The 24363-nt window shown below is 39.1% G+C and overlaps 1 protein-coding gene across 1 annotated transcript in view; it reads left to right on the top strand.

Annotated features, from left to right (window-relative positions):
• The window catches only part of MICAL3 (microtubule associated monooxygenase, calponin and LIM domain containing 3), a 156913-nt gene that overhangs the window by 97423 nt on the left and 35127 nt on the right, over positions 1 to 24363 (top strand). Inside the window, exons 26-30 of the mRNA XM_030454325.1 lie at positions 9585 to 9780; positions 14617 to 14855; positions 15985 to 16074; positions 19109 to 19246; positions 21302 to 21364. Coding sequence (XP_030310185.1) covers positions 9585 to 9780; positions 14617 to 14855; positions 15985 to 16074; positions 19109 to 19246; positions 21302 to 21364 — 726 coding nt within the window. The remainder of the gene's footprint in view (positions 1 to 9584; positions 9781 to 14616; positions 14856 to 15984; positions 16075 to 19108; positions 19247 to 21301; positions 21365 to 24363) is intronic.

Genomic DNA, 24363 nt, shown 5'->3' with positions numbered 1-24363 from the left:
GCTGATCCTGGTAATACAGAGCTTAGCTTTGACTTTCCAAACAAAACTGGGCAGATGCTCTTTAAGGATGAGATGGCATTTGCAGTCTGTTTAGTTGCTTACGTCTTGTCTCAAAAATGTATGTTTAGTCTGACATTTCTCGTGTTTGCTGTCATCCCAGAAGACCGTGTTCTATTTTTAAGGAAAAAATAACAGTCCTTTTTGCTGTTCTAGAAGTTTAATCTGGTGTCTTGAGGGTAGAAGTGGTTAAAAATAGGATTTTTTTAAATCAAAAGATGTTTCAAATGCTTTCAGGGTAGCTCAGTGATTTAAAACATCAAAACTGATGGGCAAGTTATCTTTAACCAGTAATGTGTCTTTCTTTCCCTAACTGGGGTAGATTTTGAATGTACCTCACTACACACCTGTATACAAGAATTTTCTTAGTCAGAACAGTTCCCACTAAGGTGTGAAGCTCTAGATTGCTTCCAGTGTTCAGTTGCTTTCCAAGTTATACAAGACTATGTGGGATAAATGTAGATGTAGTATGTGACAGAATGAGGGAGCAGATGTTGATGCTTTTTGGATTATGTGGAGCTTTTACTTAGGGTGAGTTATTCCTCAGTATATTTTCCTGTAACTACCAGCCTCAGATTTCATTCTCTTCTCTTTGCAGCACTTCATAATCTTGACACAAAACATAGAAATTAAGTTAGGATGTGTTAGTATTGAAATGTATTCTGAAATCCAGTAATTATGGAAATCTGTAATACCCTGGAAGAGGAGAGTGGTTATTTGGAGTTTGGTAGTTGTAACAAGATACCCATTTGAAAGCTGTTTTGAATCTGATCACAATTTGCATGGGAAACTGAGAACATTTGATATTACACACTTTTTTATTATGTGAGGTGAAATTTCTAGCCACTGATGAATTGTTCCTTAATGATCAAAACCATCATCCCATATCCAACATGGAATTGTAAGTGCCTGTTTCTATAAAAAGCAGGCAATATATTTGTACTGATAGATTTCTCAATTACTTCTAGTAGGAGATACCCTTGATTCAGCTTTGTATTACTCACACAATTGAGAATCACCTGTCTGATCCTTCCTGGAGAAATGAAAGTTTCCAGAGGGCTGCTATGTACGAGTGGCAAGAAACAGATGCCACAATGAATAAACTATACAAATCTTATATTGCAGAGAATACAGCAGATGCTTTCTATCTAACATCATAAAAGGGGTTACTCTTGATTATATATTATATATATTATAATATTTTTATTATAATATAATTGGAAAGTTACTTAAAGAGAGTGCATTTCTTAAAAAAGTGGAAAGCCTCATGAGCCAAGGTCATGGTGATTTTAAAATTACAGTGTGGCCTTTTCTCACCTTTTTCTCCCTGCCAATCCATGGATGTGCCTCGTCCCAGGTGGTTTTTGAGGTAACATGTCTTTATCTTCCAGAACAGAATTCAAGTAATGTTATCTTTAGCCAGATTATCAGCCCTCCCACACTCAGCTTCTTTCAGGTTGTGGGCATGAGGGCAGGCAACATACGATAGAGCTGATCAAAATACTCGAAAGAGCTCGGACATTTTAGGCAGTACCAATAAAATGGAAAATGATGGGCAGTATGTTATCCTGGGGCTTGGTTAGGTGACCTAATACCTCCTTTCCCCTGTTTTATTTCACCCACCAACTACAGCACTGGACTCTTTCCAGGAGTCAAAAACATCTGTATTCTGAGATTATGCTATACCTCTGCTGTAATGAAGACAGTTTTTCTGTATTGTTAAACTATATACTGAGCTTTAAACTTTCATATGCAATACTACTGCCTCACACATCCATGTGTGAGAAACACCACCTATTTATCAAACATAACTTTATACTATATTGCAGGTGACTTTTGACCTATTTTCAAGCCATAAATATAAATTACAGGTAAAATTACCTTTAAATAAAGCTGGTTAATTATATTTACTTCAGGTTGCTTCCTGTGACAGATCAATCAAATTGACAGCTGTTTCTAGGCTTTGCCCTACTGATGTTGTAGGAAGCATATTTTGTTGGTGATTGTTTTGACAATCTAAAAGTCTGTTTCAACCATAATAGTGTGGAGGTAGGGGAAAACATTGCAGTCTCTGTAAGTTAAACAAGTCAGTTACTAATTTCAGTCAGCAGTCAGGGCAATTAACTTTCATATTTGTGAAGAAGGAATGGGCTTCCACCTTTAGTTGACAGTCTCTGAGATAAGAAGAGCTTAATTCTATCTGGAGGTTTTGAAATGTGTGAAGGAGACCTGCGATCTTCATAGGTTTGTTTCTGGGGTATCTGTTTTAGAATCCTTTGAGTATTTTATCTGTCAGTTATCCCTGCACACATTGTAATGGCTGCGGGGGGAGGAGTGGTCTTGGGGGAGGCCTCTGCTTCCTTTTGCATATCAACATGTAGATATTGATAGGTATCTCACTATTTTTTTTTTAATTCATGATCTATGTTCTGTTGAACTGAGTAATGTTATAAAACTTCTTGATTGACACTTGAAGTAATGCTGGTTCTTTAATAACTCTGATAGGTACTTTTGCGTCAGTGGATATTTAGGCAAAACACCTTTCTGTCTGTACAGCTTAATCTCCCCCTTTCTCTGTTTAGGTTCCTGATTTGCTAAAAGGAATTGCTTGACTGACAGTTTGTGAACTGAGCTTTTACATGGTAGTAGTAGTAGAGGTCTCAAACATTTTCGTATATTAAACTCCATTATCTTTGACTCTTAGAGCATATCTTCTAGAAAGCTTAGATATTACTTATTGTTATGATTTATGTGTGTGCATTACAGAAGAATTTCAGTTGGGTCACCTTCAGGTTTGATCTCATTTTGAATACTGCACATGGACACTCTGGATATCTTGCTTATGAGTAGCCTTTGGTTTTCTTACTCTGTCCTCTTCAAGTTCAGGGCTCTTAAATTTAGCAGGACATGTTATGGATCAAGCTGAAAACATGGACATCAGAAAGTTCAAAATCTCATGGCTTCTCAATGGAGTTGGGTAATCCAGGCTTCTTGAGGTCCCAGGAGTACCCTGGGATAGTAATAGAGTAAGTTGAGGCTAATGCCTCCGAATAACATTGACATTTGGTGATGACTAAGTACTTACATTCAAATGAATGCATTGGTTTGGTTTGAGCCCCTTTTGTCTCTAAGGATAATCTTATCCAAATTCAGGGGATCCTATCAAGATGTGTGTAGTTCCACAGTATGCAGTATGAGGCTGTGTGAGCAAGCAGTGGCAAGAATTCACCATATTTTCTGGGCTCTTTCCAGTGGTTTCTGGAGACATTTCTTGAAAGAGAAGATAAATTTTAAAGGGTAGATAAATATGGAATTAAAATCATAAACTTCTTCCTTACCCTTAGAAATCTATTCTATTTAGCATGCTTCTTTAGGTCAGTTTAGTGTTGCCATCAACATGTTTTATACATCTCTTACTGTGCAGTATAAAAATTATTAACAGTGGCTGGATACTAATTTTGGAGAAGATTAAGGGAAGGATTTCTGGGTATGTCTCTCAGAAGAAATAATTTGCATTTATTTAAATTGAAAGTCTTAACTGACTTGCTGTTTCACTATCCAACAGTGAGCCCCAGTATTAAAATTTTGGGGGTTTGTACACACTATGCTGAGGAGCAGCAAGCATCTCATAGGAGGTGCTGTTGCTCAACCTGCTCATGTAAACATTACACTTAAAATCTGACATATTTTAGTCATCTTCTTACTTCAAAGTGTTTTGTCTTGGCTTAAGATGAAGTCAAGAGTGAAGGGGTTAGACGCAAGCTTTATGGATCCTTTTCGTGGCAGTGCCACTAATCTGTTGGGAGACTGATTTGCTAGTATTTACTCTCCATGTCTGGACTTGTGCAATGCCTCTAAAGCACTTACCTACTTCCAAAATAGGTTTATTTTAATACTTTAATACTTGTGAAACATTTTGAGGCCCTTGGATGAGAGATGAAATTGGAGTACAAAGAGGCTGTTAATGGAATTGAAGTGAGTGAGGGTGAAACTTCTGGGGAAAAAAACTGAAACTCAACTTGACATTAATACAGATGAAAAATGAGAAGCGTAGAAATGCTGCTGGATCTTGTTTGCTGCCCTCTTTGTACCTCAGCAAAAATGTCAGCAAGCATAATAAGACACCTTAGCCTAAAACATATTTCTTAGAAATTAATGGCAACAGGCTCCAAGGACTTTCAGCATTTCTGATTTAGAGTTTGCTGCATCACTTTTAGACTCCCACAGAAAAGCTCTTATCTTCCATCTCAGTATTTTGCTATATGCAATATGCTGCTGTTTCTATAGGAGCGAGCTGTTTTGTGTCAAATAGTTACATTCTCAGACAATTGTGTGGAGGTAGAAGTAGTTGAAGAATTTGGAAAATGAGTGAAAACAAGCAGGTACAGTGTTTCACGTTATCCTAAAAGCATGAGGTTTGAGAAATCCAAAATTAAAATTATCCTGAGAATTGTGTTAATTCCTTCCCCCTTTTGCATGTATTTCACGATAGACTCCTTTCTTTGATTTACTGTAACTCCTCAAGGCCACAGCTGAGTCTATGAAATACTGAACCTACACATCACAAGAGATGACATTTAAATGAACCTTCAATATTAACAGATTTGGTTTATAAAATGAAGTCTAGAGGTATTACATAATTAATGAAAAATACTTCTAGTAAAACAGGCCACCAGTTCCCCTTTCAGAAGAATTCATTGCTTTATATATTCCCATTTTCCTCCTGCATCTTCAGCAAGTCTTATGTCAAAGAGTAACCTTGGCAAGATCCATAGATGAAAAGCTGGACATGAGCCAGCTGTTTCCTGGGCTGTATCAAAAGAAGCGTGGCCAGCAGGTCAAGGGAGGTGATTCTGCCCCTTTACTCTGCTCTTGTGAGATCTACCTGGGGTTCTGCATCCAGTTCTAGAGTCCTCAGCACAGTAAAATCACGGACCTGGTGGAGGTTGTCTTATGAGGAAAAGTGGGAACAAACTTCTTAGCAGGACTGGTTGCAGTAGCACCCAGGAAGGTAATGGTAAACCAAAGAGTAAACTAAAAAGAGGGTAAATTTAGACTAGATAGAAGGAAGAAATTTTTTTATAATGAGCGCTGTGAAATGGCTAGAAGAGGTTGTCAGAGAGGTGATATTTAGCCCACACTGGGAAACATTCAAGATCAGGTTTGATTGGGCTCTAAGCAACCTGATCTAGATAAAAATGTCTCTGCTCATTGTAGGGAATGTGGACTAGATCTTTACAAGTCCCTTGTAACCCAAACTATTTTATTATTCCATTAATTCATCTAGCTCATGAGAATAATTTGTAGATGTTATAGAACAAAATAGTAGTGGGGGGAAATCGAGATGGGGCACACTCTCAAGAGGAGCTTCTCAAGCCTTCCAGTAACTGCCAAAGTTACCAGAATAGGACATGTTCAAACAGGCAAGGAGAGATTTGGTGTAGGAATGTTATCTTTGATCATGCAATTATCTGTATTGGAGTCAGACTCTGTCAAGGCTGAGATAAGTAAAGGACTCTGGCAGCTTTCATGCAACAGCTAAGCAGCCTGTCCTGTTAAGAAAAACAGTTCCCTTCAGTTGATCTATGTAGTGTTCATGGCCCACTGACTCTTCCAAAGTAAAGAATCGTATTTTAAAACTTATCCTATTTTGGATGTTGTTTGTGGATTTTGAAGAGATCAGTTGATGGCATGAGAAGCTGCTTTTGGCATTCAGGTAGATCCCCTCTGTAGCTTGTAACATGGGGTGGTTTTTTTTTGGTTTTTTGGGGGGGTTTGTTTGTTTGTGGGGTTTTTTGTTTGTTTTTTTGTTTTTTTCCCCCTGGCAAATGCAGCCTCATCAGCTCCATTTTCCTCAGTTGTGACTAGCTGTAGTCCTTTGGCTCAGTGAGCCCAGATACACTCACAAGGTAGAATGTCAGCTAATGGATGAGGACACTGCAGCTATCTCTCCTACCGTCATCTACAAAACAGTCTGGAGAAAACAGGGTAATAATCTGAAATAAGCACCCTTCCCCTCCAGAGGAACATTAGAGAATAATCATTAGCATCTACAAGAACTACATTGCATTGGAATAGACCTTGCCCATGTGTGTAGCATATAGGAAGGAATCAGAATGGGAAGGCTTCAAAACTCCTTGTCTTTATTTATAGGTTTGGGGTTTTTTAATTGTAGCTTCATATGAATTGCTGTGAACTTCGTAACATAATGTGAGCAAATTGTTCATCATCTTGCCATGTTAATGATAGCCATATCTCACACTTTCATAGTTTTGTGAACAGTAATGCTTTTCCTTCTAGCTGTTGATGGCTTTGTGGTTCAGAAGGATGACTATCATATCATCTCTCCTGTCAAACTTGTTACCAAACATGAAGCAGCAGTTTTGCAGCTAGCCAGATGAGTCTTTGTGGCACCTTTTATAACAAAAACTTCCTGCTCTTTTTGTTACCCTTTGTTATTCTTCTTGTAGACTTTGCAGTTATGTTGGGGTATGCGTCAGAAGAAACAAATTAGAAACATTTTGTGAAAAGATACTTCTTTTGAAACTGCTGAGCCTAGCTGACAGCTCTATTGTATATAAAGAACTCAAGTAGAAAAACTCTTGCTTTATGGTGATTTAGTATATCCCTTCCTCGTTTTCCCTCACCTTGCTGCTCTTGAATTACCCAGAGTCCTTTGATTTTTCACTGTCAGCGAAAAGTGGCAGAGAAGTATTCCAAGTCAATTCCCCTGTTACTATGAACTCAGGGTTGGGGAATGTAACACAGATTACAAAAATAGATTTGGCTGAGGTGGTATCACCATCTAGAGATAATGAAATGAAATGTGAATCCCAGCTGAAAAGGCAGTCCAGTTCCATCAAGCACTAACACAACATAAGGCTTAGCAGCAGGAAATTGTGGAGACCACAATATCTCTGGAAAAGCAAGGTAATCTTCCCGCCTGCCACCTGGGCAAGCTTCTGTGGTTTATGCTGTAAAGAAGCCCTGTAGTTTCAGCTGAGGGTACAGCAGCCACTTCCCCACATTAAAGAAGGGTTCAACAATACTAAGGAAGAGAGCAAAACACTCCTAGCAGTCATCTTTATGAGATTTCTATCTTTTAGGAGAGGAATTTGAAATAAATAGCACAAACTATGGCAAGATGTATGTAATTTTGTATGGAAGACTAAGATGGTACTGAGTAATTGCCCTGGTAAAAAGACTGTTAGCAATAAACTGAGAAACTGCAAAGGATGGAGAAAGAAAGCAGAAACTGTCTTGATGATCAAAACATGTGAAGATAAAGTAAAAGTTGGCAAAACTCATACTGGGTTAGATTTTGCAAGGGAAGGAAAATAAATAGCTGTATTCTGTAAGCATGTAAGTAAAAGCAAAGTAAGGGAAAGCAGAAGTGGGTCCACAGTGATAAGACTGACATAAAATGCAATTTTACGTATGGTTAGGGAATCAAAGTAATGCTTGGCCTCCAGTTTCAGTTGGGACAATATTATTGGACATGGAAGAAAAAGCAGTCGGTGTGTAGCAAGATTTGGACATGGAATTAGCCCAGTGTAACTGGAAGCAAAATTGAAATATTACTGCACTATAATGAGTGGAAATAAAATCTGACCAAATAGTCTTTGTCTCAGGAGACTGGAAGAATTGCACAATAAAATGATGAGCTTTGTGGTAACAATTTGTTTTTAAGTCAAGCTATCCTGATGTACCTTGACTATCTAATTGAAGGTATTACTTTGACTGGTGAGTGACAGAAGTATGATTTGGAGATAAGCAGTTAAAAAGAAAAGCAAGAAAAAAGGTAATCTGAACAAGTACATATCTGTAGATAAAACACCTTTTTTAAGGAGTAACTAAAGACTGCTAGTTTTGCAAGTGAAGCCTGACCTTGTGAAGGTAGGTGGTACAAAATGTGACATGGATTCACCAAAGACTCTGCTGGACTAGCTTGACAGCTTTTATCAGTGAAGTAACTGATTACTTCTGTAAGAGAAATGTAGTGCATCTGAGCAGTCTGGATGCCAGTTAAGCACCTGAATGGTGCCACATGGAAATAATTATTTAAAGTGGGCAAAATGAGAGCGTACTATATGAAGTGTCAAGTAGCTAAGAAGTTGACTTAAATTAGGCTCCAGAGGGTTTATTAGAAAGAGGAAATAATGGGATTGGATGTCACATACAGACTGTGGAGTTTCACAGAAAATTACCTGGGGATCCAAATTTGTTACACTTTCACTAAGGGAACTGGCAAAAAGAGGAAAAAATCTAACAGTGATAGCTGAGGCAATATTCTAAGTCCTCATCATTGCAAAGGAGAAGAGGCATGACATACACTTGAGAACTGCAGAATGTTGCAGACCTCAATATTAAAAATAGAATCGTAATAGTAGAAAGTACAAGGTCATTGCACTAAGAAAGCGTTGAGAAATCTGGCTAACAGCAAGGTGCTTATCAGTTGAAAGCAGAGAAGGAGAAAGGAGCCACTGGTATTATGCGGTGTATAAATAGGCAAGTGTGTTCTCGGTGTGCATCAGATGAGAGATTTCTGGCAGGGTTGTATGTTACGTTGGTAAGGCCTCATCTAGAAAGCTGTGTTCAGTTCTCATCTCACAGGTTCTGGAAAGATTAATCCAAACTGGGGCAGGTGCAAAGAGCTGGGGGATGTTCAGCATACTGAAGAGTTTATCTCATGAGACAAAGACTTGTTCAGCAAAAACAAAACAGAAGCTAAGGAAGATTGGGCTCTGTAAATAGTAAGCCGGATAAGGGTAAACAGTGGCGTGGTATTTAAGCTAAAATACTAGGATTTCAAAATGAAGTGAATGAATGCGGCTTAGAATTGAATTCACTGAGTGCAACATTAAATGAAGCTCCTGTATTACTTCATCCAAGTACCTGATTCACATGTCCTTGCAGTTTTCTAGGATTCATGAAACTTGTGCTAGCAAGCATCTCATGTAGATTCAGTTCATCACAAAATCTGATGAAAAAGCAAATTAATTAAAATCTATTAAAAGTTTCAAAACTTGCTCCCAGTGAGCATCTTTCATTCCCGTCCTTCCCCATCTTTAAGAAACAGTAACATCTTTTTTGCTCCCTAAATCAGTACACTTATGTTGACTGGTAACAATTTTAACATTATGCAGCAGGATTGCCCTTAGAGCATTCTTAATTTTGTCTCATAGAATATTTGCAGTCTGTGGTCAGGCCTTCCCCAATACTTATTATATAGGCTTCACTACACCTCTAGTTCTTCCAGCTATAATGTCCTTATTTCCTCTCTCAGCTAGGACGTTTAACATTCCTTTTATCATCTATTAGCCAAAACCACTAAAATTCACTTTTTGCAGTCTGGCTCCCCAGCAGGTTCTGCCGGTAGTGGTCAACAGCATAATGACATAAGGTATTCTCTCGCTTTATTTACCTCCCTCTGCCTCATGCCCTGTTTCTCCCAATTGCTCCATTTCCTTTAAAAAAATCACAGTTGACTGTTGCATTTAATTTTTATTCACTGGCTTATTCTTTAGGTCCTAATGTAAATGGGCTGGAAGAGCCCAGCCTTGCTAAACGGCTGCGTGGCACACCTGAGCGCATTGAACTGGAGAACTACCGACTGTCACTGCAGCGGGAAGAAGAGCTGGAAGAGGTTCCTGAAGAGACCTTAGCAGAGCATAACCTGAGCAGTGTCTTGGACAAAGGAACAGAAGAGGATGTGCCCAGCAGGTTAGCATGCATTGTCCATAAACTTTTTTCATATCCATCCCAACAGACTTTTACCTGCTTTTCCCCTTAGCTTCTGTAACGTATTGTTTACCTGGTTGTCCCTTCTAAAGTTGTTGAAAATGTTCGATATATGTACATGGGTATTTTATCTTGTAGTTTGTTCTTCTGAATAGGTTATTTCCATTCTTAGAAAACACCTGTAGTACCATAATACCCTGACATTCAGTCCTAAGTTGGAAGGTATTTTAAAATGTGTCAGACAAATGAGTCTTTTAAGCAAACAGTCTCAAATGAGAGGAGGTTCCAAAGTTAACTTCTTTTCTGTATGATTTGTGTTACAGTTTAAAATCAGTTATTATTTAAATATTCAAGCTTGACACAAATGTAGTCTTGACTGAATGCTGATGCAATGCCTGAGAGAGATTAATTTGAAGTAAGGCTTATGACTGTTGAATGTACCTTTACAAATTTCCCTTTTATCTGCAAAATGATATACAAGCACACTAGGCTCCAAATATATGCAGGAATACTGGAAACAGTTGTTGCAAGAATCTTGAAAGAAAATACTTAACAACAATGCTTGTGAACTTTATAGTCAGTCATATGCTTTTTGCAGAGTCTCAATGTCTTAATATGGTTTTAATAATCTGCTTTTTGTTGTAGCAATAACAGCCTTTTCAGCTCTCAGTCTGTCCAGTAGTGTTCTTGAAATTAACTCCAAAAAGGCTGTTACATGTTTCCTGAGACTTAGATCTTACAAACATATTCTATGTATACATTACCTACAGGTACAGGGTCTGGATGAAAAATTCCATACTGCACATATACGTGTGAAATTAAATTGTTGTGGCAAAAAAAGCTGGAATAAAAATGTTCATTAAAGTGTTTACTGGATTAATGTAGTACAGAATCTGTTATTTAATTATCAGAAAGGTTTGAAGATGCAGTATCTGGAAAGGACTAACTTCCAGTAGCTTTTCTAATAGCCTAGTTTCTTAGCATACTAAATTATTTAGAAGATACTATTTTGCTATTTTAAATAACTGAGATATTAGCTAGTGCTCTGGTTAAATAATCATGGGTCTGTTTGTGAGAGGGGCAAACTGCTTCACTCATCCTGAGAGTTCTGCTCAAGGCTTGGGAATTGTATCAGCTGTAACAAAGTGGCCACTAATGATATTAAGCAGGTTTTAATTCTTCATATTGCTCTCTCTAAATCCAAATTTACTAGAATCAAATATTTTAATTGGTCTTGTGTATCCTCATTTACTGAAATCAAGGCCTATTCTGTAAGTGGCAGATGACTTCTAAAGAAGAGTTAGTTTAAAAAGTGGAGTTTTTGCATCTTGAGATGAAGCTGTTGGTCACCTCCAAGGAGTATTTTGCCAGATTTTGGAGTCTGAGGGCAGTACACTATTAGGCTAGCAATTTTGTTTTTCTCTTGTACAGTGCTGGATTTTAGCTCCCTTTGTCCTACATCTTAACCTGTGTTAAACTATTTCTGTCTGTAATTGTGCATGCAAAAAGCAGTGTTTAGTGGGCAACTCACACTCTATGATAGATACAGTAGAGAGGAAAGAGAAAATACATGAAGTTCCCTGTCAGTTTGACCTGGAAAAAATTTGTTCCAAATATGTTAAGTCATAAGGCTGTGTGGGCTCAACATCAGAGAGGGAATTTTCTAGGTGATGTAGCTATCAGGTATCCTCTGTTCAGCACTACCCACTCCATGATATGTCACAGAAAGGAACACCACCACCACCCCCAAGAAAAGCAAAACATACAAACAGACAAACCTCAATGAAACAAAAACAACACAAAAAACCCTGAAGAAACCTCAAAGTGATAAAGTCTGACCACTTTTTCAGCAATAAAAGAAAAAAAGTTTGACTCCTGCAACAAGCCAACCAAAGCCCTGATTTGATCATCTTCACTGTCTTGGTGCAGCGCTGCAGGGCTGGGAGTGAGCGGAGGACATGAGGAACTTTTTGTTCCCTCTGTATCTTACAGAGCAATGGATTTGGCTTCAAGGTTCAGTGAGTTGTTAGCTATAAATGAAGCAGAGACCATACATTTTGATGCACGGTTTTATATCACATGCACATGCACTAAGGAGCATGCACACTGCAGAGAAAATTTACAGAAAATAGTATTTTTTAAGAGAGAGTTAATCTTGTTTAAATACTCAACAAGGAAAAAATTATCTAATCAGCCAAATGCTGACTCCGGAAACCACTCAAAAGGGATTTCGAAAGGGGAATGTCGTTGGGGAGTTTGTGCTGTATGGGTTTGTCTGGTAAAGAAAAAGAGCTTTGTTCCCACAGTTTAGGTTTTAGCTCCTCTCTTCAGCACTAAATCTGTGTAGGTACACTTTTTTAGTGAGGTATTCAACTGCTTATAGAAATTTTATAAAGTAACTTACTTTGGTTTCTGCTTTATAGGAAGAAAAAAAAAAAAAAAAATTGCAGCTGTTGAATTAATTTCTGTGGCACGGAGTTGCCATGCTGAAAGGGATTGCCCACAATACCAGGCCATCTCATTGCTATCTTTCAGCTTCTCATTACTCAGTATTAAAAGGCCAAGCAAAAACTGAGTTATAAATAAAAGCCAAAGAAGGTAAAATGAGCTATGTGGCAAAGAATTTATGTCGTCAATACTACATGCGATAAGCCGGGTCATCCCATTCAGCAGTCCTGGCAACAGTTTGAGCAGCAGTAAACATTTATGACAGCACGTGAAAACCCTAGTATGCAGCACCTGTCAAGTTTTTTTCCATACCAAAGTGTGGCAAAGTTAATCAGGGAGGAGGGGAATATCACTTTTTATTTCTGTGACAATATCTGTATAAAGACCTTGGAATATGCATTGGTCTCCTGTAATATACACTGAGTCCATGGCATGCAACAGCGTGTGTATTCAGTAGTTAGCATTTGAACACCAGGCAACCTGTTAAAAAGAAATATACTCAGTTTATGCTGTGAAAAGCTGTGTTGTAATTTGAGCAAAATAATGTTATATATTTGCAGAACAGGGAGGAGAATTAAAAAACATATGGGCAGAAGTATGTGACAATGTGAGCATGAAAAAAGTGCTGTTTTCTTTATTAGCTTTGCGATTAAAAATAGGCTCTTAGACAAGTAGAGTAATAAAATTATGCAAATTTAATATATTTTGTATATTTTTGTTAGACTAAATGGAAGTTCTGCAGCTGAATACAGTTATCTGCGATGTAAGAAAGTGCTGCAATATATATAATCTTTTTGGAAACTCAGTTTGTCATGTATTCTAGTAAAACCTGACTATTCAAAAAAGAATTAGAACAACTGTACAGGCCATATTTTATAGACATGGAAAATTTGAACTTCATTATTTTCAAGTTGTAAGTTTTCCCTCATTGTCTATATGGAATGAGTGTTGCTAATAACTTTTCACTACAGTGGCAGCTCTCATAAGCAGCAGAAGTAGAATGCTGTGTTCAGATGGTTCACCCAAACTTTAACCATTCACAGTTTTCTCCTTCAATCCAAATAAATGTGGGCCTTTTAAGATACTTATGGGAAGCATCCAACTGTTGCTCTAATAAATGCAATTATTTTATTACAAAAGCCTTTGAAGGAAAAACAAAGGAAGAGGACCTTTTCACCCTGAATGCAATCATAATCACAAATGTAACCATATTTCTACCCAGTCCCTCTAGGTAGTCCAGTATGTAAGAGCAAGCTAGACTGAATGTCATTGTATAGGGGATTACATTTCTTGCCCCTGCTGCTTATACTGAGGAAATATTAGAATTAAATGGAGATGTCCTCTAAAAAACACTTATGATTTACCACTAATGTTGTAGACTTTGCTGTGTGAATAAGAAGTTCACTATTGCAATTATCCTTTCACTGCTTCCTACAGTTTCTTGACTATATACTTAATTGGATACTCATTATAGGTCTTTGTTGCCTCCGACGAGGCGTGGCGACCTGGTTCAAGAACGACTCGGCAACCAACCCCAGGTTGCTCGGGCCATCAGCTCACAGACATCAATATGATGGATGGCAAATGGCGTTTATTGTTTATGTTACACCACATTTTATAGCCTAGGTTTACACCGTCATTTCCGTCTGCTTGCGTTAGGGACCCGTACCTATTGGTTGTCAGGAGGGAAGCCTTATCTTAACTTTCCGTACAGCACGAGATCTTCCGGCCGCCAAACCTTAACTGTCACATTTCAAACCTAAACTACCACACTGCAAACCTTAACTACCACAGGTCTATCTGTGGCATAGAAAAGTGAGGAATTTTGAATTTTTTTTTTCCTCCAGCTCTCTTAAGCTCACATGCTGTATCCTTTTGCCTGGTAACTGTTGTGTGTTTCTTCTACTAACGATGCCTTCTGCGGTTCACTCTAGCAAGTGCCAAAGTAATCGCAACTATTCAAAATGCTAGCAGTAGATGCCATTCTTGAAAGATGTGACCTTCAACATTTTGACACTTTTAAGAACTCTTGCATTGGTTTATCCAAAGCAATGTGATACGAAGGAAGTACTTTCTTTTGCTGTATTCAGCTGTCACAAACTGTAACAATTAATGCTGCAGAAATATTTGGACTTTGCTTCATATGCACTTTTCTGATACTTCACTGTCTTTACAAGAAGCTGGGCAAGGACCATACTGCAGCCCACACATGTCACTAAAATGCTTATGAAATCCGAAAAGCAGAAAATCGGTATTATGGTTTCTGGTTTGAATTTTAGGCTTGTGTGTATGAAACAACTTGTCATTGATCAAAGACTGATCTAGGAAACAATTAATTGTTTCTTTACCATTTTTTCTAAACTCTTACAGTAGTTCAGAGTCTGAGATGGAGGAGGAAGATGAGGAGGAAGATGATGAACTGCTGCTGCCTCAGCAACCCCCTTCAGACTTGGGTGGTGTGCCATGGAAAGAAGCTGTGCGTATCCATGCTCTCCTGAAGGGAAAGAGTGAAGAAGAAATTGAGGCTGAGGAAAATCATGAGATTGAGGACAAAGAAGAAGAGGAGGAGGAAGACTATGAAGAAGAGGAAGATGAGGAGTCGAGTGAAGGTTAGATTAATATCTCTTCCTTTCTGCTGCAAAGCAGGGAAAAGTGAGTTGAGTATTTGTCATGCAGAATGAGAAATATGTGCCTTTGAAAATTTTTCTTCTTTCACTTCTTTATTGCTTTAATTTTGGAGGAAGTTATTGTTAAGAAAAGGTTCATCGTTCTGGATCCAGAACTTTGTCCACAGGGCAGTAACAGCTCTACAACGAAACATGCTTCCCATACACAATGCCAACATGTGCAATTCACAGCTTTGTGACACTATTGTTTTATTATTGTTTTTATTATTACTGGGCGTAGGATTTGAATGTGTCCTTTGTTCTTTGGCAACAGGAGCTGGAAGCATTGTGGAGGCATTGTTTTCAGTTTTACAGAGTGCCTGCGAAGGGAGACACTCTGTCATTAGGGCATCCCAGAAGAAGCTGGTTGTAGCTCTCCTTAGTTTAAAAAATGATCTTGAGGAATCAGGGAGTTCAGGTGATCCCTGTTTTGTCTCTGAGGTATTTCTGTGGAAAATCTTCAGTAAAGACTCCTTCCTCTGTGTTTGTCTCAGTCATCAAAAAGCAGAGTTTGTGCTAAGAACAGGTGTGTTCCCAGTGTGTTACCACCATGCCAGATTTCTCACTGGTTCTGTCTTTGTCACTGGTCCTGTCATTTCCTTTTTGTGAAGACTAGTAGACTCCAAAGAGCTTCTTTGTAAAGGTCTTTGGCTTCCTAATGCAAGCAGAGTTCCAGTTTTTGAGTCTAACTGGAGGTTTTGTTGATGAGCTCAGCAGGCCTCTTGGCTACTTTTTCAACATACGAGCTGTATTTCCTGTATAACTGAAGTCTGAGGAAGTCAAGAATGCTTTTGACATACACATATGCATGTTGTGTGTTTAGTCTGCTGAGCCATGGTGTTCTTGAGCAGATGTTACTTCATTCGAGCAGTTTTCCTGTCAGAGACTCTGCATACAGCAGGAGTACAGGGAGTTGCTGGATTTTCATACAGACTCTCTTTCTGATTCTGCCCTTTCTCTCTCTCTCTCTCTTTCTTTCTTTCTTTCTTTCTTTCTTTCTTTCTTTCCATTGCTTTTGTGTGTACACGCGTGTCTGATGTTATATATGGATGTGTGGTTCCCTCTGCTGTAGAGGGGGAGTATTGCCCTTGGGAGAGAGAGCTGCAGGAAGGCCTCTGGCTTGAACGTCTCTCAAATGAAGAGGACACGGGTACAAATAAAGGTACCCGTATACCATCTCCACTTCCATTTCCCCAAAGGAGGGGGGAATGCTATAAAGAGCAGGTCCCACATGAGAAGTTTTTGTATTTTATTATATTACTTTACCAGCTCCCTAGAAACTGCTTCAGTAGCTGTTTTTTCTTCATCTCCTTGTCCAAGTACCGTGTATCAGGTCTGCCATGAACACTGATTATAGAAAAAAATATAAAGCTGCCAAATACCTGAGGTTATCTAGAAAGGCTGGGCAATTTGCTATTGTAATGTGCATGAATGGTGACCCCCATGTATTTAGGAGTTTCAGATTTATTCCATACACAAAGAGTTAACTGTACCTGTGTAAGATGTCAGACACATGGAACACATCAGTACTGCCTTGCCTATGCCAGCAAACTTGCATTTTTGGTTGTTGTCCTTTGTGAGTGTGTGTCTGTAGGAACAGGTCGTGGGGCTATGGTAATCCCTTGAGATTTTTCAAGCAGTCATATAATGGGCATAAAATTAATCTGGCATTCCAGTCTGACTGGTTGTGTTATTTTTCATGATGCGCTCTCCTGCAATTTATTTCTGATGACTGCTTTTTTGAAGCACTTGGTCCTAATAGCTTGTTAATCCTTTATTCCCTCAATGTGATTCATTAGAGCCAGAATCCGTAAGAGGAAAATCCAAGTGCCTTTCTGCAGGTAGGAGCATATATACAGTTGTCAGACTGCATATTTTGCAGCTTATGGTTGTAACACCTGTAGCCTACCTTCTAACTTTTTTTTTTTTAAATTAAAAAGAAAAAAGAACAGATATTATAATTTTTTTTCAATTTAACTTTTCTCATGGTAAGAATGAGAAGTATTAGTAAGATGGCTGAAGAGCATAAATGAAGACGTTCCCCCTATTGCAGTTACTAGTGTGCTTCAGACCTGGCTCCAAAGGAGCCGATTTGAGGATGGCTTCTCATGCCATTAAAGTTAAACATTGAGACTGCTTACTACTTACACAAAGTGTTGGTAGATGACATGGTGGAACCAAGGTGAAAGCTGTCTTTCCAAATACAATGCAAATGATGTCTTCCCTTGAGGGAAGGCTACACCAGGTAGAAATTCTCAAGCATATAAACCTCCAGGAAACACTAGGTTTGCATATTAGCCAAGCATAAGTCCTTCATAGCTGCCTATGCTGCTATTTATTTAATGGAGAAGATGAGAAGGACCCATGTCCTAATCAGGACAGGCTTAGGCCTCTGCTTGGAGACCTGTGGAGTAACTGAAGTACCTGTGTATACTACAGTAGTTCAAATTCCAGAGGCATATTAAAACATGCAGATCATGTGGGACCTGCTCTTTTCGAGCCTTGCTGAGTAACTATAATACTTCTCAGCCATTGCTGGCGAACCTAAACCTTTTAACACAAAATTTTGTGTGGTGATGCAAATGCTAACTCCTACTCATCTTGGGGCTTGCATGCAAGTGCTGTGATATAGACTGGGAAAAGCCCAGGTTCCTGTCCGTGCAGGATGTCCAGTAGCTCTGGCAGACCATGTGGTTGTGCTGGTTAAGAGGAATGCTCTCTGATGAGCTGAAAGAGAGATAAAACTGCTGAATACTTGGCTAAATTGTGAATCCTGCTTTGCCTTTGAGTTTGTGCATCTGAACCATTTTTCCTTTAATAACCAGCTGGTGATTCTGTCCTTCCTGCAGTTCCTTCTGCCTGTTTGTTCTGCTGTTTCAGTGCCAAGTCTCACACATAGTCCTTTCTGAAACAGAAATCCCAAGCACTTTGTCATGTCTGGGGAAAACATGGCCAGCAGAGAGAAACTTTGTTAAAACAGCAGGAAATAATGGATGCACCTTGTAAATGCTGCTAAAGGTTGTTGTCTTCTTCAAACGCTAGTGCACCATATGAAAATGTAACTGCTTTTGAGGTTCTAAACTGCTGAAACAGTGTTTTGCCCTATTCAGTGATAATCCAGCTGCTACGAAAATTGGCTTCCTACTTCGTAAAATAGGTAGGCATTTTCCTTTCAGGATTGCTTTTGAAGGATACTCCTGCAGATGTTGAACACCTGTCCCCCGTAGAATGGGTCAGTTTATTATGGGTAAATAGAACTTGAATTATAGTCCCATGGCAGAATGCAATAGAGAGAAGATCTATGAATATAATACCTCAGGGTAGATGCTCCCAAGGTGGGTATTCTGCAGCAGTTAAAACGAAGTTGCTTAACAGCAGCTTTAGGTGCCCATTGTTCCCTTCGACACTCCATGAGTAGCTGAGCTTTGTGTAGGTAGGTAATTGAGGAGTATAGCAATTTCTTTTAAACAAATGAATTTGTTCTACAGGAATACCCTTCTGGGGAGGCTGTTAAGTCATAATGAAAATTATGCCCTTCAAATGAAACAGTATAAATGGAATAAACAAAGCAGTACTTTGAGTGCTTAAGTAAGTGTATGCCTATATGTGCCTATGCACATACACACATGAAACTCTGAGATCCATCCCTTAATTTAATTTGCAAAAAAATATGTACCCAGCATAGAAGAAAGTTCTTAACCCTGTAGTAGGAAATGAAAGATTTTTTGGTTTGGTGCATCAAACTCTAATGAGGATTGTCTCATGTTTAACAGCAAGATGTCTTTGGCAGTAATGCTAATGAATAGGCTGAAGGAGCTGGAAATTTCTGCTATAGTAGAACTTATAGTACCACATACTGTTGGAGAGAGTACCCAGAGAACGTCTTTCGTTTCAGTGAAGCTGCTTGCAATAAAAATGATCTACAGTGATGATGATCATAGCATCCTTGCCTTTGGAATGGCATTACTCTGCTGTGATGGGAAGTATGAGCACTGTATTGGCGTATGTGTGTGCACACAATGCTTAGCTTTTTCTGTCTGTCTTGCAAACTGACCTGAGCCAGTAATATTTTCTTCTTTTCTTATTCCCTTTCCTGTCATGTGTTGCCTTTCCTTTCCACCATTCTCCCATCTTTTCCTCCTTGTCCTTTGTACACCCTACCTACAACCTGTTATGCCATGCCCTCCTCCTGCTAGCTGGAAACCTTAGACTGCAGCAGATTGTAAATCTGGTTGATCCTTTGGAGATCCTGGCAGATGTGCACTGGACACACATCCGTGAAAAAGAGGAGGAGGAAAAAATGCTCCCATCTTCAAAGTCCTCCACCTCCAGAGGTAATGTCCCCAAGCCCTACACCATTAATTCCTAGATCATGGTTGCAACTGTTTAACCCTGTTGCTCTGTGCCCTTCAAGAGTGGTGTAATTTCAGTATGGGCAGCAGTGATTGAAAGGAACTATTTTCAAATTACACGGAAATGACACTTGGTTAAACATTTTGCTTTTCAGGTCAATGTCTGCTTAAAATGACTGCTTTCTCATCTCTGTGGTGGTATGACTTTTTCTGACCTGTTTGTCTGCCTGCTTTGACACCAATAGCATTTTTCCTCACAATATGCATGATTTGATAGTGTTGGCAATCAACCCTTGGTAACTGACTTTAAGGATAGTAGTAGAAGTTGTCATGTGCTTTTTGTGGTAGTGAGGGTTAAGTCTCTTCAGGGAAAGCTGAAGGGCTATGTTCTGTGGTTACTACAGCAATGATTGGACAGGGTCAGCTTCTGTATTGTGCACATATCTGCTACCCCTTTTCAAAGTGTGTAACTGTATCGGGTATTAGTAGGGAATGATGAGGTTCAAAGAGCCTGCAAAACTTATCAGTGATGGTTTTGACTCCCTGTGTTTAAGATTTGACAGTATATCTAATTTTTATACTGAGATGTGACCTTTATGAGTTGCCAGTTACTTAAAGGCAAACTTTGGAGGGGGAAAATACAACGGTCTAGCTCTTTTGTTAGCACCTTTCAGCAGTCCCTGCTGATCTTATTCTAGACTATATTACAGCTCGAGTTAAGGTAAGTATCTTGTAGGTGGTTTATCTGTTGAAAAGACTAGACTTAATAAACTTTAACAGTTGATGAGTTGATGCAGTTGATGAGTAGTGGTCTTCTCTGAGTCTGTAACCATTGTGCCAGAGTTGTAGAGGGACCAGGTGTGCTGTGGGAAAGGGTGTCTTTTACAGTATATATGAAATAAAGGTAATGACTCATCTTGATTTTAAAACCCTAGGGCTTTACCTAATGTTACTTAAACATATTCCATTCCAGATAATTACCTTTTCCTTATAGTTCTAGGTATTTGGGGTTTGGGGTTTTTTTTAATCCGGGTCCAGCTTGGTACACAGTTCCAGATCAGTTTAGCTACACTTGTAACACTTGATATTGGTAGAGTAGTTGCTTAGGTTTAAAAATGCTCCAAGTAAAAAACATTAACACAGTTTCTTAAGCTTACTGCAGTTAAGGTCACTTTAGCTTCTGCTTGAGGGTATTGCTATAGTTTCCAAATTTTTCTTTAATTTAGATTTTATAATTCGTACTTTTCCACAGTGTGTTGGTACAGCTGCCAGCAAAAGATCCTTCCATGACTGATTTTGTGGTCTTTCCACCTTCCTTCCCAAAGAAGGAAGGCAGTATTTCATTTCTTTTCATGAAACTGGCGCAAACAGGGACAATGCTGATAAATAAGACTAGCTACTTCAATTAATTTGTCATGCAGTGCAGATGTGTCAGCAGTTTGTTTGGTTTGGGTAAGAGCTGTCACCAGTAAGTACTTGTGAATACACTGTACCTTTTCCGAAGGATTTCGATAGACAAATTTGATCCTGGTTGAGCTGTATTCTATCATACGAGGTGTTTGGAGAGCCCATGAGTATCAGCTGCAAAAGGGTTTGATGTGAAAGGATAGCGTGACAGTACACAGGAACCCCTCTCATTCTGCTCTGGGCACTCTTCATGTGCTGGCATTCTCACCAGGGCAGCACAGGTTCTGGGTTACAACTGCCCCTCTCCTTTTGCTCAACTCTTTCATCTCTTAGTTTCCCTCCTCTGCAGAGTTTCAAATGGAGCACAGCCACAGCAACCTGCTGGTCAGTGCGGTGTTTTTCTCACTGTGACATCTGTATTTCCTCCAACATTACAGATCTTAAAGGAAGATTAGGTCCCTGACATTTTTGTTATCTCAATTTAAATACCATGTGGGAAATCAGTTGTTTAACATCTCGTAGGTTTTATTCTTATATTTGCTACTGAAATTTTCCCTTTGTCACTTCTGTTTTGGACTCCTACTGATGGCCTAATTTTGATGTCTTACAATTTATTGTTTTTAAATTCAGCATCCGACCTTCCCTCCGTACGCCATGAGGCGGTACAGGCGTGGCTGGAGACGGTCCCTGGAGGTAGTTTGGTGATGTTCTATGTATTCCAATGCACAATAACCCTGCCCGTCTCTTCTCCATGCCTTCAGCAGCTGAGCTGGTACTTTAACCCTGGAACTTACGGCCCTGTCGCTACTGCATGACTGGAGGGAGGGAGAAAGGGGAAGTGTGCATGCACGCCTTGCTCAGACAGCCCATTCTTGCATGAACTCAATGTTAGTTGTAACCCTTCTGAAGACAGACCATATTGGGTGTAATAAAATAGAACGAGGAATCCATCTGAGTGCTGGATTGTAAACTGAAGACTGGACCAGTGTTATTCTTCCACTAGCTCCTTACCTGAAGAACATAGGGCTTTCTTGCAGTCAAAATACTGACAGAGAGTGTTTAAAGCAATTGCAGTTCTTGGTAGCAACTGCAATCTCTAGTTAACTGGTGAAGTAAACAAGAAAGGAGAATAAGGTTAAAGCTGGGATCTCTAGGAATAGTGATGGCTGTTTGTGTCTCCTTTGACTTGGGGTTCATGTTACTTAGGAAAGCCTCAGGAAAGCTAAAGGATGGTAGAGCTCAACTACTTTTTTTCACGTGGTCTTCCAAGCTCTATTACAAAACTGATGAACATGAAGGTTCTGGGATTAGACTAAGGGAGTTAATTTGTGTGAAGTGGTGAGGATATCAAAATCAGTGGAACAGCAGTAGTTTGTGGCTAGGTAGTTGATCTACAGCTGTGTTGCTTTGGCACATCAGAATAGCTAGCTTGCCTATAAAACTGCTTCTGCTGCTGCTTTGGCAAGGCGGCGGTGTTTACAAGGTATCTGCACATGATGCAGTCTGCTCACGGCTGCTAGCTGGTATGAACCAAGTGCTGATCCCAGTTTCTGGCTGCCGTAGTGTGTAGTTTCTGAGTTATTGTGTGAGAGCTTTTGGCCTCTTGCTCCTTATCCTAAATGCATATATGTATATGTACAGTATATGTATAATATAACCAGCCACCTGCCAGTTCTCCATGTCCTTCCAAATGAGAACCACCCTTCTTGCACCAAGTTTTTACTTATCTATGCATCTGTAATCTTCTGTTGAGTTTTGTGTACCAACTTATTTTAGAATTTATTTTCTCCTTTCTCCAATATTCCCTCTGCGTGTCATGTGAATTCAAGGTTTCTGCATCTGAAGACACACGTATACATAGTGGTATCAGATATTCCAACCATCAGAGTTAACATTTTTGCAAGTTTTGATTAAGATAACTCACATTTACTGACACTATAAAACCATCCTATGACATTATTATTTCTAAAATAACACAAGGTACTGCACACCTAGGCAAGAATCAAACTGGAACAGAGTTTGGTTTAGTTCAGTAGGTTTGTAAATGCCTCTGTGGGCAGTCCAGACTTTGCCATGATTCAGTCTCCTATGCTCAACATCTGTAAGGCTCTGGATTTTATAAGCCTCTGATGTAAGGGAATAGACCCGTGGTATATCACACATAAGTGTAATTGCCTTTTCACTGTAGCTGACTGCTCCCTATGTGTGCCTATCTTAATACTACAGAGGGAAAAAGCATAGAAAAAGATAAATTCTTAGCTTGAAGGAATAAGACAATCCACCCACTGAAGGCTGTATTTTTAAATAAGCAAAAACATGAGTTGGAGAAGCAGGAGAGGCTGCAAGACCCCAGTTTTACAGAGGGTTGATTTGTTTTCCAGATTGCCTTAATTAGCAAAGCTAGTATATGAGTGATTACAAAAGCCGTGTTGTCACTAGTAAACAAAAAGGACCAGAGCTTACTTCCTGACTCAGGGGAAAGCTGGCACAGCATGATCAGCTCTCAGAGAGCTAAACTTGTCTGCCATCCAAAACCAGGGAGTTGCATCCTGACTGCCTGTTGTAAACAGCCTCTAGCCCTGTACCATGAGAACTGACTGCTGTGAATCATGCCAGGAGCCCTCCTGAAGATGACAGAATGACACGATATGCATTCAGCTCCAGAGGCTTGCACTGTGTAGTTTACTGGTATAGGTATAACCAGGAAGATTATACAGTATATCTGTTATTGTTGTTATTGGACCAAATCCTATGTGTATAGTTAGCAAATGTTGTGCATAATAGTACATGCTGACTGTGTATGCATTTGCAGTAGGATGTACAACGTTAAATGTCTGCATGTTGTTGAACGTGAATTGATGGTAACTTGCTGCACAAATCTAAAAATTGACTGACTCTACTGAAGTGCCCACTTCCTTTTTATATTGAAATGATGGTTTATGAAAATGTTTAACAAAAAAAGAAAGGTAAATCATCCATGGCACGAGAGATGGGGCAAGGTGTCAGCAGGCATAGAATAAAATATCATTTAATAATGACATTTAGACCCCACAGCTCAATCTTTTTTCCTCCTGTAATCAAATCCTTTCATAAGTAGTGGTGTCAGGTGCCCTTTCCAGTTATAAATTCAAGAGTCTCTTCTTATTTTGATTCAGAAAATCAAATTATGATCTGTAACAACAAAGTTCTTCAAAATATCTTTTTATTTACCTTGAAATACCTCAGTTTATTTGCTTGCTAGTTACATGTACAACATATGAAGTCATATAGACCCTTTTACTTGGGCAGGACCCTTTTACTTGATTGCTGTCTCTGCTCAGAGTGAAACAATTTACAAATGTAATAACAGTCAATCCTAGAGCTAAGCTGTCTCTGGCTTAAGCTCTAAAAAGCCTGTTTCAGTTTCACGATGAGCAGTTGTGGTGCATTGTGAGATTTCAGTTTTCACCTAATACATACATGCTATAAAGTGGCGGTAACTGTTCTGACATGGCAAAGAAAAAGAATAATCTTCTTGGAAGAGCAGTAGAATTTCATTTGGTTTGATGTCTTCCTAGTTCCCTTCTTGTTTAATTTTTCACAAGGTTTGTTGCTTAGAAACTTGCAAATACCTTGGAAGGCTCCCCAGGGGCAGACATTCCTTGATTCATTGGAGTCTGGAAGCATCATTTCATCATAGATGTCTTTCCAGA

This window comes from Calypte anna, chromosome 1 (genome assembly GCF_003957555.1).
Source record: "Calypte anna isolate BGI_N300 chromosome 1, bCalAnn1_v1.p, whole genome shotgun sequence".
Lineage (NCBI taxonomy): Eukaryota > Metazoa > Chordata > Aves > Apodiformes > Trochilidae > Calypte > Calypte anna.
Note: the sequence above shows the minus strand (reverse complement) of the source record. Positions and strands in the feature narration are given on the sequence as shown.